Here is a 17,893-nt window from a genome sequence, read left to right as displayed (position 1 = left end):
AGTGTTTGGACTACAACTTTCAGGAGGCTCTAGCAAAGAATGTAAATGACTCTAAACACAATGCTCTCAGGTGTGAGTTGATCACTTACTGTCTCCCCCATGTTTGTACTTGTATAGCTATCAACTGAGATCTTGCATGGTTGTATGGAGGATTAAGAGTTTGCCATGCATAACCCCACTACATCTGCCGTTACCAGAGCCAGCACTCATCCTCTCCTTGTGACAGCCCCCTAACATTTGTCATTTGTTGCTGGTGGACAACGGGTAGGCAAGAGTTGATTGGTGAAGCATTTGGCTATGTCCCCATAGCCACTGAGAACATATTCTGCCAAGGGTCCTCTGGAAGTCTTACCAGGTGATGTATTGGTCTGCAGCTGGTTATGGGAACACAGCCAGACACTTCTCTGATTCCGGCCCTTTACTTTCCACCAGCAACATAATCACTGTTGGGTGTTGCTATCAGTGATAGTGTGAGTTTAGGGACAAGCTAATTATGCTTGCACATATATAATTATCAGAATGCTGGCTGTTGTGTAGCAAGGAAATGATGTAACAGTGGGCTAAGCACTCTGCTGAAAGGTCTGTATGCAAAGGAATCCTGTAGCACTAACTGAAAGAAACTGGTAGCATGAGCTTTTGTAGATTTGAGCCTACTTCCTCAGATGCATGGGGTGGAGCAGAGAGTCCAGAGACAGACTTAGGGCCAAAACAGACAGCTGTATAGGGGCAGCCTCCCCTTTGAGCACCAGAAGTGGGTGGTTTGATGTTGGCTAGGGGTGTGTGCAGTATGTACACCATGCTGCCATGTCACCCTGAAGCCAGTGTTTGTCTATTTTGCCCCTTATATAAGCTGGTTTTATGTGAGAATGTCAACTGAAATTCAAAATCTTGTGGGTATGGAGACGAGGCCGAGGTACTCTACTCACCTTGTGCCCCAGCATCCATTCAGGTCCCAAAACAGCCTTTTCACGAAAAATTACCATCTAGCCACATCCACTTCTGAAAAGGGGCAAGTGTGTCCCCGGACATTTACTGTTGCCCATTTCTACTGGAGGGAGTCATCTGAGGGCTGATAATGAAATGCTTAGAAGTTTAATGCTTCCAATAGATCTTGTTTTTTACAGACACACTTTGTAATAATTAAGAAGACTTTACTTTGAATGAATGAGACACTCTTTGCATTATTGAAATAACTGTATTGTACATGAACTTTCAAAGGCTCATAGTTTGCTTAACATGAGCCAGAAAGAAAAAAGGAAAAACCTCCTTCCAAACCTCTAGTAATAATGGCTATATATCAGCATGTAGATAATGACAGTACAGTCAGTCCTTCATGTTCGTGGACTTGGCATTCGTGAATTTGGGTATTCGTGATCGGAGGGGCTAAGGGAGCCCGCGAATGAACCCCTCCCACCTCCTTATCATCAGAGGAAGCAGGCGGGGCTCATGCACAGGCTCCCCTCGCCCTTCCTCCCATGCCTGGGACAGCTGACTAGGGCTATCCCAGGCATCGGATGAGGTGGGTGGGGTTTGCCTTATTCGCAAATTTTCCACATTCATGGGTCTTGTTGCCCTAGCCCCCACAAATGTGGAGGGCTGACTGCAATATTATCAACTGCCAAAGCACAGTCACCACAGTTATAAAAGTGAGATTGGACTAAGACCTATAAAATAAAAGGCATTCTTCGTATAATAACCACATGCCAAAGGAAGACAAGACCCCTATACCTTCAATTATAGTGTACAAAAATACACTCCTGCTACTTTGTATCTGGTGATGCTACTGCTTTTCTCCTCCTCTTAGGTCTGGAAAACAATTCCTTTTTCTGGTCTCCCTCATCTTCCAATTCGTGGTGTAGACCACCAACAGCAGTTCTGGAACAGAAGGAAAGCTAAGGAACATAATTGATCCTGGCTCCATTTGACAGAAACTGCCTTATTTCTACCTTTGGTTAGAAGGCAAACAACAACAAAACCACACAGCCATGGCAAACTTTAGGAGTAGGAATTACTGCTGCATCTTGTTCAGAATGAACCTTGTAGAAAAATACTGTGATGTTTAACTTACAGTTTTCCCCAAAAAAACCTAGTGAAATGTAAGCATGATAACAGACGGCCTTAATTCATGGCCTCCACAATTTCTTTTAGCAAGCTCACAAGTCCTACTGCACACTTCATAGCACACTACTCTCCTCTTAAAAGCTCTAATCTATATTGTCATTTGGAAGGGAAAATGTAACAAGACAAGACTTTAAGCAGTAGGAAAGACACTTAAGGTTCCTCAGCTTGCTTCCTCTGTACTAGCAAGAGTGCAATTCTCTCTCAGTGCACTGATGGGCCAACACGAGTAACAGTTGGGCCAAGATTTGTGAGCACTTATTTTAATAGCAGATAGGCTATTAATGACGTATCCTAAAGAAGACAGAAAGTATCAAGTTTCAATACTGATAAAGAGTAGCTGACTTTTAAACAATTAGCTACTGAGCTCCCTTGAAGGAGGCCACTTCTGAAACATTTCTATCTCATCATAAGTAAATAGAAATGGGCCTGTGCTAGGAGTACAACCTCTTCCCCAACATACTCATCTTAACATGGTAGTTGTTGGCTCCACTCAGAACTTGGAAAGGGTGTAGTTGCTTCACCCACTCATCCCTGAATTTAGGGTGCTAAGCATTTCACATTATCATGGAAGGTTACTTGTAGGAAAGAACCGCCTTTCAGGAAAGTGATCTTTGAACCGTGCAAGGTACAGGGCAATAATGATCAGGTGCAACAAGAGCAAAACATGAGCACCAACTAGGGCTACAAAAACTTCATCCAAATCCGAGATCTGAATCCACTTCTTAGTGTAGAAGAGGAACAAGGCTAAGCCAACGGGCAAAAGCAAACCACAAATTGCCAGAAGAGAATGGGCCAGTTTCCAGCCATCTCTGTCTTTAAAGCACAGGGATTGCAAGACCGTAGTGGCAGCAAAGAGGCACAAGACTGGTGTGATAAAAATGCAGATCCTTGACAATATCAGAGCAACCGTGTTAATACCCATCTTCTCCAAGTTGTTGAAAGTGAAACAATCCAGTTTTTCTGCCTCTTGGTCCCACAAGCAGAAGTTGAAGAAACCAATTTTTTTGGTGGGAAGATTGACAATATTCCCAGTTTCCCAGATAAGTGCATAAAATAGCAAAGCAATGTAACCAATTGCCAGGGAGAGATTGCTCAGACAGAAGATCCAGGGGCTGTACTTCTGCCACTGTTGCTCTGTGCTGGGCTTAGGAATGTTTTTTTGGAGTTTGAACTGCATTTTCCTCCTGAAAATCTGGTAAGAGAAGGTTATGGTTAGTTTCCATTTCCAGAGATCATGCCCCCACTTAGCTGCACACTTCCTTGAGCTAGTCACTTTTACAACCTTTCTAACGTTTTTTGCTAGACAGCAAGTATGTTTGGATGATGCCATGTAGGAAGAAGATATTTAAGATCTCCCAGTGACCATGCTTTATGAGAGTCTGGATCAACAGTTGTAATGAGTGGTATCTGGCATAATATTTTGGGAGCAGAGGGACTACTTTTACCAGGATTTGCTACAGGCCTTGTATAAACAGCATCAGCAAGGACATACAACAGCAGAAAAACATTTAATATATTTGTGGGGAATCTTTGGCCCTCCAGATCTTTGTGACTACAACTACCCAAATGCTTTACTACTGACAGAAATTGTAGGCCAAAACATCTGGAAATGTCTTATGAAGTTGAATCGAACCTCATAAAAGTTACTCGTCTCAGCTATACGATCATGTTCCAACTCTAGCAAATGACCCAGCAGCCTTATTCATGTAGTCCAGCGGGGAAGAACTTATGGCTCTCCACATTTGTTGAACCTCCATGAGCTGGTAATCCAACAACATCTGGCATATCAGGTTTCCTTTCCTTGATCCAATTGATGTAAGGAGAAGGCTCCACTCCTAGCAACGATACCATTCGATGCGACTTCACAAGATATTTCCTTAGGAAAATATTTTCCCTTCTGAGGTCAAAACAGGTCCCAAAGAATAATAGGAGCAGGAACACACTATCTTTTTTCAGGCCTCACCATCAATAAATAACACAAGTAACAAGCCACTTGTACTCAACTCTTTCCCCTTCGAACAGTTAAGGCATAACTTAACCTACGTTATAATTTCAATGTAACAAGGGATAATGTAATTCCTTTTGTAGTGTAAATTACAAGAACGGCTTTGGTTACTTTCATAGTTGTACTGTGCATAGATAGCCTCATTACTTACATCTAAGTAGTGGTACTTTCAACCAGAGACAAATGCAAAGCCACGAGATAGGCTCCACGTGCTGATAGATGGTCACTTGTTTATTGCTTATTCTTTTAAAAAACTAATACGTTTCAGTCTTCTGTCAAAGTTGGCCTTCTTCAAGGTCTATAATAAAAAAAAATCAAATATAATTTCATTAAATATATTATAAAAGGACTGCACAAAATTAGCTATATTCTTTAAAAACATATAGGTTTGTTATACATGTCAAACAGCATATGCCAGTGATGGTGAATTTTTAAAAGATTGAGTGATCAAACTCAGTGGCATTCCTGCACCGGGTATCACCTGGTGCTGGGAGGGGGGCGAATGGGACATCTGGGGGTGGGGCTTCTGGGGGCAGGACTTTGAGGAGGTGGAAGGCGGAAGTCCTACTCCACTCCTTCCCCTGCCCTCCTCTGCATTTAACTGGCTCTTCCTCTTCCCCCATCCTCCTGTGTCCATAAGACACAGCTCCAGAGACACGTGTATCATAGGTTCGCCACCATTGGCAAGTACATACCTCTAAACAAAAATTTCTGGAGTTGTGTAAGACACTCTCCAAAGAATTGGACCATTAAGCAAAGACAATAGACACATAACCTCATGTGGTCAAGAAAGAATAGGAGCCAATGATTTCCACTGGAATGGGTTACAAGGATATCTGATGCAACTAATCTGAATGCTTCATCAGTTTGCTTCTCATATATATCCCACTATTTTCACATTAGGGACAGTAAATTCAAATCTTCGTTTAAACTTGGTGGTATTAGTGATCTGATTAAAAGTGATTTGATAGAGCCTTTTAACTTAATAAGCAATAAACAAGGCTGGCTTGGTGAGAACATAAGAGAGAGCCTTCTTGGTGGCTGCCCCCACCCTTTGGAACTTTCTTCCTCGGAAGGCTAGATTGGCTCCTTCCCTCCTAGCCTTTCGCTGGCAAGTAAAAATGTTTTATTCAGGTAGACTTTTTAAAATCACGATAGGGTGGCTTTTAGGTGGGCAATGTGTTTTAGATTATGTTTTTAAACTTTTGTATATTTTTAATCTTAATTTTATACTGTTTTACCTAGGTTGTTATTTTTTAAAAATGTTTTAAAATTCTTTTTATCTTGTGGCCCACCTTGGGTCATTTTTTGGGAGAAAGGCGGCATAAAAAATAAAATAAATAAATTAATTAATTTAAAAAAAAAACAGCATGTGGACTTTGTCTCCTGCTTTACTTTTGTTTACTATATGAACGCATCAGTTTTCCACCAGAGGTCAGCAGCTCTGTGGACATTCTGTAGTGTTTTTAAAGCTACTAAACTCTTGCATTGCCCATTTTGTTTTGTGACAGCTCTTGACACAGAGACTGTACACAAAGAACGCACAATATTGAAAAATCACATTCCAGATATCACTGGACACAGTAAATGGATGGTCGAAATTATTGTTCTTTGAGTGGATGGGATGCGGGGAGGCATGTAAATGCAAGAATCTGCAAACAGAAAAGAGTGCCTTGAGAAAAGATTTGTAGATCTTATGCAAAGGCTAAACAGAATGGCTGCAATCCTTGATAGAATGTACCTGGCTCAATTCTGCAATCTTATTGTACAGAAGATGTGCATATGATTGAGTTTCTATTTACCAAGTAACTCACTGAGAGTTACTTCTGCAAGTCATGTGGTGAGTCACAGTATGTTCCAGAGGAGTACTTTGCTTTCAGTTACAACATGCATGTGACTTCTGGAACATTAAGATACCACAGAAAGAGACATCTGACTGGTTTTGGAGGGGACCTTGCTATGCAGCATCTTTGCAGTTACCATTTTCTTTTAAAATAACTTTCTTAGTTATTTAGATTAACACTATGTGATGGTTTTTAAAGTCACTCTGGAGGGCAATCATAACAGCTATAGAGTTGCTGCTTTAAATGACCTAAAACAACCTGTGTACAGGTATTTATAGGTCTTTTTGCTAGTATGGATTTTACCCTTAAAATCACTTCTGCATATAGTAGGCCCTTCATATGTGCTGGGGTTTGGTTCAAGTTACAATCCCAGAAAAACTAATTAACATAGTACACTTTCTACTTGACCTAGTTCTCTTGGAAAGAATGAAATTAGACATTCCTTTTGACAATGTAAGAACAACATTGAGATATTTTTAATGGCTGTAGTAATATTTTCTACTGATAAGTCAAACAATTTATTTCCCATCACCAAGACAAGGCAGTATAGACATAATAAATCCTTGTCTGTAAGTGTTTCAGGGCCATGTGTGTATGTGTACACCAAAATCCAGATGCCAGTCTCAACTAAAGAAAGCTTACTGAATCAACTGCTGAATGTCTGAATCATCATTTTATGTAAATCTCACAGATTTAATAGGTCCACTATAGTTGGGATTAGCAAATGGATTAAGGCTTAAGTATAGTGAATACGCATGTGGTGTTGTGGGGCCAAAGCTCAAAGGATTGAAGCTCCAATACTATCTGGCAAGAACAACAGATCAGTCCAATACTCACCTCTCACAAGAAGTAACTTGTTCTATGATGCACACAGCAGCCAGCAAGTTGCAAGTGTCTTCTGGGGCTTCTATTCTCACTGTCTCCTTAGCACATGGTGACTATTACAAAGCACACCCAGATGAGTACGTAACCGAAAGTTCTGACACCTATCAAGAGATCAGTTTTTACCATGTCATGATTTGGTCACACCAGGATATTAATATCATTTTGTAATGCCATTCTTGTCACATTGGCAACCAGAATCATGCATTATGGGATGGAAGAAAACAGTTCAACTGTAACCTGACACACAGGTAGATAGGGTAGTAGTGTTACAGGCAGGAAAAGTTTGTTTCACTTGACATAGTTTATACTCTGTCATGCCAACTGCCACTTTCTTTGGCAGAAAAAACACTGAATTTCTCAGTTGTTCTGCCTAAGAAAGGGGCAATTAGCTTTGCACAGGAAAGAGACAACCTGAATCTCCAAGGAAGTTATTTTTTTGTTGCTAATGGAGCTGAATTTTTATCATTTGTCTTTTATTGCCCTTTGTTCCTAATCCCCACCAAAAAAAGGAAGGGGCTCTGCCTAAACTCAAATCTTTCCAGGCCATCTTAACTGGCAACAGAAGTAACATCTGGGAGAAAACATAGGCCTGTGATTTTAACATTGTCATTTTTCTTCTCCTATCAATGTGATAACACTTTCTGAACAAGAGTGCATTTCACTCCTCCCCTCCCATGTTGGCCAATAGCCTGGGATTATGGGAGCTGAAGTACAAAATCTCTTAAAGGGCACAGTTTGGGGACCACAGATAAAGAAGCACCAACCCTCTCTACTCTTTCTGCTGTGGCATTACTTCTGGACTTTTTTAATGCCTGGGCATGAAAATGGCAGCTCTTTGGCACTTCCCCTAAAAGAAGTGTCAAGCAGAACTGGGCTTTGAAGGAGTTGAATAAAACATTTATGTAAGTTTGTCAGCTTTTCTGGGTTAAAAACAGGCAAAATTATCACAATAAAGTTAAAGGTGCTGTCATAATTCGCTTTGCTTTGCCTTTACATTTGACATACGTTCATTTTGTTTGCCCCATCTATGTCTGTTTGCCTCTCCCACACATCACACGACCATGATTTACTATAGTTCCTTCCTAAACCATCCAACCATTAGATTGAGCACAAAAAGTTATGCCTGCTGGAATTTTGTAAATTTGGCATCATTTTCCTTTGCATTCTCATTTACATTCCTTGAGTGCCCCTAAATTTTACCCTTGACTTACCAACAAGTCAGAGCAAAATCCATCATTTTGACCCCAAAACCTGCCTTCGACTTATACATGAGGTCGACTTATAGTTGAGTATATATTAAGTACGGTAAGTGCTTAATGAGACTTACTGAGCTAAGTGCACATAAAGATTAACACAGAGAAGAAAAACATGTACATTTATTTATGTATGCTGCTAAAAAAGCCTGAGTACTGATGTTCTAAGAGGCGCTGGACTAAGACCTAGGTCCAAGTCACCAATGAGCCATGATTCTTTCTCAGCCTGACCTGCCTCACTGGATTACAATAATGATAAATTGGAGAGAGTAAAGGTGGAATATAAATGTAACCAACTATTATTATTATTAGTATTAGTAGTAGTAGTATCCCACTCTTTCCCCAGAACTGGGACTCAGCATGACTTCATAATAATAAAAGAATACAATTGAAAACATAGAAAAGAGGTTCATTAAAAAGGAATTAAATTTTTACAATGTTAAAATAGATAGCTATTAAAAGGATAAAATACATTTAAAAAAGATAAAACCATATAAAACATTTTAAAATGAAACAACATCCCAAGCTGGTCCTATATTTAAATGGCAGATATTCCACATTAACTACACTCAGATCCATGGAGTTACATAAAACATACTGAAGTTATTTTTGTTTATAAGGAAAGTATGTTCAGTTTAGAGAGACATCCTGTTACAGGAGCAGCTGGGCATGGAAGGGGAAAGGGAGGAAGGGGAGAAAGAGAGAGAAAGGCCCAAAACAGAAGAGAACCCACTAGGTGATTACACACACAGACACACACGTCTGTGTATATATATATATATATGTGCGTGTGTGTCATCCATGTACATGGCATTTTACAACTACATGAAACATTTTGGATAGAAGACACTATTTTTTGAACATGTCCCTTCTTCAGTTTTTGAATCTATGCTTGTTCATTTTTATTTCTAGTTTCACGACTAATACAGAAAAATTCACCTTTTTAAAGCATCCTATTTTTATTTTGTTTTTCTTTCCAAAGCTTTTGGTGTATTTGTTATATGCCTTCAAGTCGTTCATAGGGGTTTTGCCTTTACCTTCCTCTGAGGCTGAGAGGGTGAGGCTTGCCCAAGGTCACCCAGTGGGTTTCCAAAGCCAAGCAGGGATGGCAACCTGGGCTTCCAGATTCAAATCTCACTGCTCAAACCACTACACCACACTGCCTCTGCTGTAAAGCTTTAGGGCCACTGTTACTTTCAACCTCCACCTGCTATATGAACCTAAAAAAACAGACAACTGGAGATCTGAGAAGATGCAGACACATGCAGGATCAGTAATAGCGGAAAAGAATCAAATTATTGTTTTGATTCATCAAATCTCTTCATCAGGCAGGAGGCTGAGCAATATATAAATATGCATATATACACACACACATACATATATACATACATTGTGTGTGTGTGGGATAGATAGATAGATAGATAGATAGATAGATAGACAGACAGACAGACATTTCAGCCATGTAAACCCACTGGGTGACCTTGGGCAAGTCACCCTCTCTCAGCCTCAGGGAAAAGCAATGGCAAACCTCCTCTGAACAAATCTTGCCAAGAAAACCCTATGTTATGAACACCATAAGTAAGAAATCACTTGAAAGTACACAACACCACAAACACATCAGCATGCTTTGGCAGAGAAGACTAAGGTCCAAAACACACGCTGCAGAAATAATCCAGTTTGAGACCGCTTTAACTGCCCTGGCTCAATGCTAGGGAGTTCTGGGAACTGTAGTTCTGTGAGACATTGAGCCTTCTCTGTCGGAGAGCTCTGGGGCCACAGTAAACAACAATTCCCAGGATTCCCTGGCACTGAGCCAGGGCAGTTAATGCAGTCTCAAACTGGATAATTTCTGCATAAGACATTGTAAAACTACAAAGCTCTGGTGCCACAACAAACTACAATTCCCACAATTGCACAGCATGCAGCCATGGAGATATTAAAGTGGTGTCAAACCAGGCTATTTCTCCAGTGTGGATGCAGCCATCATTAACGATGAATGGGTGGGAAATTCTTCTGTGAAGATTCTGGGATTTATTCTCATCCTTATCATTTTTGATGGGTTTGTTCTTTCAAGCCAAGTTCTGAATGCTGCATCCCAAATAGGTGAAAAGTGAGGGGCAAAACAATCTCTTCTTCTTCTTCCAAAGTAGTGCAGAAATGCTGTGCAAGCAGAGGCTTGGAATTGCTGAGCCAGCAGCAACAGAAAGGCATGCAAAGTCCTGCAGGGTTGAGAAAAGCCACAACAACAACAACAAAACAGCCAAAGGAAATGTCTGCAAGAGAACAAGGGGAGCAATCCAATTCCCTGAACAACTCGCCTCACTGAAACAAGGGCATTTACATGAAGTGTAGACCTACTATTTATTCCACAGCTGGCCTGGTTTGAGCCTCAGGGTCCTGAGTTCAAATCCTCTGTTGGCCATAGAATCCCACTGGATGAGATTGGGGAAGAGTGACCAAACCCTCCTTTTTCCAGGACATGTCCCTACATTTCAGCCATGTCCTCCATTTCGAGCATGAACTGAGTGCTTCTTAGCTCTTATTTTGTAATGTCCTACATTTTTTCTTGGATGTCCTCCATTCTGAGCATGATTAAGAAGTGCAGCTTTTAAATTTATTTCTATGAGTGGTTTTAGCGTTTATTTGCTCATCTCTTCCATTTTTCTTGAATGTCCTCCATTCTGAGCAAGGCTAAGAACTATGAATTTATATTTCTATGAGTATTTTTTAGCTGTTATTTGGTCATGCCCTCCATTTTGCTGAATGTCCTCCATTCTGAGCATGACTATGAAGCATGAATTTATATTTCTGTTATTTGCTCATGTCCTCCATTTCTGAGCATGATTAAGAAGCATGAAATGTATATTTTCTATGAGTATTTGCTAGCGTTTATTTGCTCTTGCCCCCCATTTTTTTCAAATGTTCTCTTATTTCTGAGCACGATTGAGCATGAAATTTATATTCCTCGAAGTGTTCCTAGCTTTTATTTGTGCACGTCCTCCATTTTTTCCTGAACGTCCTCCATTCTGAGCATGGCTTAGCAGGACGAATATACATTTCTCTGAGTTTCTTCGCTTTTATTTGCTCACGTCCTCCATTTTCCTCGAACGTTCTCCATTCCTGAGCATGACTAAGATAAAAGCATGAAATTTATATCCCTAGGAGGGTTTGTCAGCTTTTACTTGCTTGTGTCCTCCACTTTTTCCTGCATGTCCTCCATTTTGCGATGCCGTTGCGGTGAGGACCTCTGGCCGCTTTGGCTTGGGGGCAAGTCACACTCTCTCAGCCTCTGAGCAAAGCCAACCTTTGAACAAATCTCACCAAGACAAAAGCTTAGGGTGGCCACAGATCAGAGGCATACAACCTGTAACTGAATGAGTCTGCTTTAACTAGGATTACCTCAATTATTGTTATTATTTGGGGCAAGTCACACTTTCTCAGCCTCAGAGGAAAGCCAACAAACCAAAGTCACACAAAGCACAAGTAAATAGGTCTACTTTGACTGGGATTGGATTTACTTCACAACCCTGGCTGTTGTAGTTGTTAGTATTATTATTATTTAAAGTTACTTATACTAGTTCCACAACGTAAATATAAAAGGCGCTTTTAAGATCTGGGGCAGAGGGAGGGAGGGAGGGAGGGAGAGAGGGGGGAAACAAAGGAGGGAGAAAGGGGTTTTTACTTGCGCGATTGTGTTGCTGAGGAAACTCTCCCTCCGAAGTCCTGGGTTCATTTAAAACGGTTTTGTTTACTTCTTCCTCCAGAGAAAAGGCCAGAAATACTCAGTGGCTGGGTCACGTGACTCCCGCCTGACCCGCCATTTTGTTTCACTTTCAGTTTCTCTCTTCTTTGGTTGCATCCGCATTGGAGAGATAACCCGGTTTGACACCGTTTTAACTTTATCTGGCTCAAGACTATGGAATTCTGGGAGTTGGAGTTTGTTGTGGGGCCCAGAGCTCCGCTCCGCTCCGCTCTGGGCCCCACAACAAACTCCAACTCCCAGAATTCCATAGCAAGGAGCCAAACAAAGAATTAAAGCTATGCCAAACCGGGTTATCTCTCCAGTGTGGATGCAGCCCTAGAGACCAAAACAACAACAACAACAACAACCCCCACACTCACACAAGCGTGAATTCATTCCCTATGGTTTTATTTACATCACTGTTGCACACAACACAGTGTTACAAGATCTCTATATCTTTGAATTCTATTATTGTTATTGTTATTAACTGAAAGAAAAATTGGCAGCATGAGCTTTCCTAAAGTCTACCTCAGATGCATTTTAGTCTCAAAGGTGCTACAATATCTCTACTTTTGCATTCTATTATTATTATTATTATTATTATTAACTGAGAGTTGGCAGACTGAGCTTTCCTAGACTATAGTCTACTTCTTGAGATGCATTTTAATTCCAAAGGTGCTACAAGATTTCTGTATCTTTGAATTCTATTTTTTATTATTATTATTAACTGAAAGAAAGAAGTTGGCAGCATGAGCTTTCCTAGACTATAGTCTACTTCCTCAGATGCATTTCAAAGGTGCTACAAGATCTCTGTATCTCTGACTTCCATTATTATTAACTGAAAGAAAGAAGTTGACAGCATGAGCTTTCGTAGACTAAAGTCTGCTTCCTCAGATGTGTTTTATTATGGTTGTTGTTGTTGTTGTTGTTGTTGTGTGCTTTCAGGTCACTCATTTCCAACTTAACGGTGCCTCTGAGGCAACCCTATCATGGGGTTTTCATGGCCAGATTTCCTCAGAGGGTGCTTCCCACAGCCATCCTCTGAGGCTGAGAGAGTATCACCCAATGGGTATCCATGGCCAAGCAGAGATTCAAACCCTGGAACCCAGAGTCAAACCCATACACCACCCTGGTTCTCATTTTATTTTCATTTTATTGTTATTTTATTATTAGGTATTTTTCTGATGAACTTTCTTTTGTTAAAAAGGTCTTGTTGGTTTGCAATGTGTTTATAGAGCTCTGAGCAAGACAAAGACTTGAAAATAGTACTTTTACCAGCAATAAAATCTTGACGTAGGCTGCCTCTACACTGCAGAAATAATCCAGTTTGACACCACTTTAACAACCATGGCTATATCCAGTGTAATTCTGGGAACTGTATTTTGTTGGGGCATCAGAGCTCTCTGACAGAGAAGGCTAAATGTCTCACAAGACTACAGTTCCCAGAATTCCATAACATGGAACCGTGGCAGTTAAAGCAGTGTCAAACCGGATTATTTCTGCAGTGTGGATGCACTCTGAATCTACATTTAAACTGTTAATTTCATTTGTCTATTTCCATTAAGTCAAACACCCTTTCAGCATTATTGGCACTGTGTCCTCAAACAGTCCATTGCCCAACACTTTTGCTGTTCTTTTCCTCTTTGAGAAACAGATGCGCCCTGAGCTCCGGGTGCAAATCTTGTCTGCTGCTGCTCCTATAAAAAAAGAACTTAGGATCTCCCTATTTTCAGCGAGGACAGGCTGCTAAGTAGATGCATTTCTGGAACAGCAAACATGGTGCTAATGGGCTGCTTAGTCGTGCTCGAAATGGAAGACATTTTGGAATTCCTCCTGGACAGAAGGTTGAAATGTAGGACATGTCTTGGAAAAGGAGGGTGTTTGGTCATCCTGCCCCCCTCCTCTGCATTGACTGGGATGCCTCTGGAGATGAGTTAGTGAAGACAACACTGCCTAAATAACACAAATTTCATGTTGTTGTTGTATGACCATCTATCAGGGATGCTTTGACTGAGGGTTCCTGCATGGCAGGGGGTTGGACTGGATGGCCCTTGCAACTCTGATTCTATTATTCTATGTGTGCCTTCAAGTCGTTTCTGACTTAGCCACTTAGGGCAATCCTATCATGAGCTTTTCTTACCAGGTTTCTGGGGGGGGGGGGGGGGGATTGTCATGGCCATTCTCTGAAGCTGAGAGAGTATGACTTGCCCAAGGTTTCCCATGGCCAAACCAGGATTCGAACCACGGTCTCAAGAGTCATAGACCAATGCTCAAACCACTTGCTCAAACCACTATACCCTTGTGAAGTTGAACGCTTTCATGTTAATATTTCCTGTTTTTCAGGAAACAGTGACTGTGCAGTAGGACAAAACATTTAGAATAAACCCTAGGCCATCCTAGTTTCTCACCCTTGTCCTTCGCATCTCTAGATTACCCTCAACACACTGTTATCTCAAAACATTTCTCTTTCTCTGCTCCTCCTCACTACTTTCAATGTCTTCCTCTGGATCACCCTAACACTCATTCTCCTGGATCACCACAAATTCCTTCTCATATGCACATTCATTCAGACACACAAACATGTGTTTCATTGGTTCATCGGCCACAAATATACCCCACACCTATTATACCACATATTTTCCACTCTGTCCTTTACCCCAGTGGTTCTCCTACGATGGGATGGGGACTCTGGTGAGATTTGGAGGCCCTGATCCCTTCCTCCCAAATTTATTCTGTCCTAGGAGTTTATCACATGGACAGAATAAATTTGGGAGGAAGAGATCAGGGCCTCCAAGTCTCATGCCCTTCCTTGAGCAATGCTCACACACACACACACACTGGGGTCCCACCCCATAGTATGAGAAGCACTGGCGCAGAAACTAAATTTAAACTGAAAACAACCCGCATTTGTGGGTTGTTTTTCAGACAACGTACAGGGTGAATCCTAACAGAAAGTTGAAAAAAAAAACACATTTGAGGGATATTTTTCAGACGATATTTGCATGAAAGAGAAGTAACGTGAAAATAACCCGAATGCAAAGTCATCAAAACCAGCTTCTTTTTACTTTCACTAAATTGATGCTTGGAGCATCTTTTTGATGTATGTAATATATACATATATTATGTATATTAATATATATTATATACATTTACAGTTGCCCCTCTTAACTCGCGGATCTGGGATCTGTGACCTTGAATAATCACAAAGGGGCGACTTCCGTTATTTCCAATGGGACATGCTCCTGTGGTGTGTGACCTGCATGCGCTTGAGGGCACGCACCCCATTCAAGCCTATGGGCTTGGATATGCACAAGCCTCCATTTTTGCGTGCGGGTAGGGTTGCCATAGCTGAGGACTTCCAAACCGGGACAAATGTAGGACAAGGTTTAAAAATGTAGGCCTTTTTTTTTTTTAATTTCCTAGCCAGGAAATAAAAAAAAAAAAAAGGTCCTACATTTTTAAACCTTGTCCTCCTTCTCCTTCCCGGCTTGGGAGGAAGCCTCGGCCTGCTCCCAGGCCGGGAAGGAGCGTGGGGGCTGCCTGTCATCGCGGCGATTGCCGCGATGACAAGCAGCCTCCTTGGCCTCGCAGAGGCCTTGGAGGACCCTGTGGCTGGAGCTCCGACCACGGAGTCTTCCAAGGCCTCTCTGGGGCTTGGGAGACGATGTCTCCCAGGCAGCAGGGAAGCCTGGGAAGGGGGGAGCAGGGTGCCCGCGATCGCGGCGATCGCAGGCGGCCCCCACTCCCTTTCCCGTCCTCTGTGGAGGCTTGGGCCTCCATAGAGGCCGGGAAGGACGGAGTAGAGCCAGGCCACCTCCCTAACCGGCGGAGGAGGCGACAAGGCAGCGGAAAAGGGCCTTGCTGAGGCGAGACCCTTTCCTGCTGTCAGGCCGCTTCCCTCGCCGGCAGAGGAGGCCAAGCAGGGAACGGAGGTGAGGCTCCTTTCCCTGCCTGGCGTCCGTTGCGTGGGGGGGGGTGTCCCAGGGGCGGGGCCGTGCGGACCCGCCCCAAACTGGGAAAGTCCCACCCCCCGGCGGGATATGGCAACCCTACGTGCAGGGGGTGGGTCTGGAATGGATGCCCCACGAAAACATAGAGCCGATTGTATATACATATTTATACATATTAATATACATAAATGTGTGAATGAAAATGCACACACTAAATAAACAAAACCTTTTTATTCATATACTACATTGGGGGGGGGGGATGTAGATGTAAAGGTGGTCACAAGTGTAAAAAGTTTGAGACCCACTGCTCTACCCCATTGCCTCCTCCCAGTCCTACAAACTTACTCTGGCAGCATTTGTTTTGTTTTTCCCTGTCTCTTTTTTCTGGCTGCCTGGAAAATGGATGAACTCCAGCTTATTTCTTTTCTCTTCCAAAATGCTGTGGGCCCAACTGGCATTCAGAGGCATTTTGGTGCAGCGGGAACAAGGAGAACAGGATGGCTGGAGGCCACAGCTCTGCTAATGTTCAGTTACACAGCGTAAACCTTAATATTTTTAAATCTTTACTCTTTACTCCAACATTGCCTTGTGATTTCCAGTTTGTATTGTTAATTGTTATGTAGTTTACTGTTTTTATTGAATTGTTGTGTTTTATTCTGGATTGTATTTTAGACCAGGTTGTGATCCCGCCTTGATCTATCTGGGAGAGGAGAGAAAATATTATTATTATTATTATTATTATTATTATTATTAAAAGTCAACAAAATAAATGAAGAGGAGCAAGAGGCCACCATGAGCATTAAGGGAGAGGCATTCAGGGGATGTTTGATGTTTGCTGAGCACCATGTTGCCAAAAAGAAACATAGGTTTTGAACGTTTTTCGCTGCATAGAACTATTGTTCCTACATCGCTTGCCATTTTCCTATATAATCTCTTTCAGTTAAGAGAGTTTATAAATCTTATGCAAACATAGGCCAATATATTTCGGTAGATGAAGCAAGTCCCTCCATATACTCTCCTCATACTACTAACCCCAGTGTGTGTGTGTGTGTGTGTGTGTATCCCTCTCTCCTTTTTTTAAATGTTGCTAGCATGGTATAGTATACTATAGTTATTTCAGTGTTGGACTGCAACTCTGGAGCTTGAGATTCAAATTTTCTCTTGAGAACAGAATTTTCTCTTGGGACCTTGGGCAAATCATCCTCTCTCAGCCTCAGAGAAAGGCAAAGAAAAATCCACTCTGAACAAATCTTGCTAAGAAAAACTTAGGTTGGGCTTGCCATAAGTAGGGAACAACATGAAGGGACACCACAACCAGCACCACAATAGGTTTTACAGCAGCAGTGTCAAAAAGTCTTCAGTTATCTTCAGGATTGGGGCTGCTTAACTCCACCCCGTCCCACTTTTTTTATCTTTAAAGAATTGATTTCCATCTGGTGGAACCCATGTCCAACAGAACAGTGATTCTGCTCTGGGCCTTAGTCTAAATTTTAAAGTGCTGAAATCCGCTCTCTCTTCCTCCCCCCCCCCCCAAGCAATAGATTCATTAGCTTGGACAGCTTCTTTTAAATTTGGTACTCATATGGTATTGTCAGCCTGTTACATTCCAGTGTTTTCTGCGTTGTCCTATTGATTTCTAAAGCCTTAACTGTAAACTACCACCATCCTTAATAAAATGCAATGTCAGCACCTGTTGTGTAACAAGCTAAAACTTGGGCAGACGGTCTTTTCAATGCTTCTTTGCCTTTAATTAAACTTCTCGTTTGCATATTTAGTCCGATTTGTTGCTCCCTTTTGATCCAACCAAACAAATTAAAGGTCAATTGCTCCCTAGACCACTTCACTTAATTGACCCTTATTGTCAGCGGAGTCTTTAAATGCTGATTATCTAATATGTTTTGTTTTGTTGCATTCAAAAGAAAAGACAATGGGAGGAAAGCAGCCCTTGAATGTCCACTGGGAGCTGACACAAGCAGTAAAGAGCAGCTGAATTCAAGAAACATGTTCTGAGTTAAAACATTGATGCTAATCCTCTGACCAGAATCAACAGGAAATTGCCAGGACTGACTCTTGTATAGACTGTATAGGAGGCT

At 41.7% G+C, this 17,893-nt stretch overlaps 1 protein-coding gene across 4 annotated transcripts; it reads right to left on the bottom strand.

Annotated features, from left to right (window-relative positions):
- Positions 1-1,130: 1,130 nt before the first annotated feature.
- Positions 1,131-11,945, bottom strand: TMEM140 (transmembrane protein 140). Of its 4 annotated transcripts, none has more exons than XM_089523827.1 (4): positions 11,791-11,945; positions 6,808-6,956; positions 4,278-4,424; positions 1,131-3,313 (listed from the first exon to the last, which is right to left on the bottom strand). In XM_089523827.1, exon 4 carries the CDS (start codon positions 3,296-3,298, stop codon positions 2,684-2,686), a length of 615 nt encoding a protein of 204 aa, XP_089379953.1. In that variant the 5' UTR covers positions 3,299-3,313; positions 4,278-4,424; positions 6,808-6,956; positions 11,791-11,945; the 3' UTR covers positions 1,131-2,683. The 4 variants fall into 4 exon arrangements, with proteins under 4 accessions (XP_089379953.1, XP_089379954.1, XP_089379955.1 ...); XM_089523828.1 differs by having other exon boundaries at positions 11,795-11,945; XM_089523829.1 differs by lacking the exon at positions 11,791-11,945 and adding an exon at positions 10,062-11,623.
- Between the last annotated feature and the right edge of the window lie 5,948 nt (positions 11,946-17,893).

Source organism: Sceloporus occidentalis, unplaced genomic scaffold (assembly GCF_023333645.1).
Source record: "Sceloporus occidentalis isolate IW3139 unplaced genomic scaffold, rSceOcc1.0.p SCAF_5, whole genome shotgun sequence".
Lineage (NCBI taxonomy): Eukaryota > Metazoa > Chordata > Lepidosauria > Squamata > Phrynosomatidae > Sceloporus > Sceloporus occidentalis.
Note: the sequence above shows the minus strand (reverse complement) of the source record. Positions and strands in the feature narration are given on the sequence as shown.

Excerpts from the sequence above, each read along its gene's own strand:
- TMEM140 (XM_089523827.1), bottom strand. The coding sequence starts at position 3,298 with ATGCAGTTCAAACTCCAAAAAAACATTCCTAAGCCCAGCACAGAGCAA.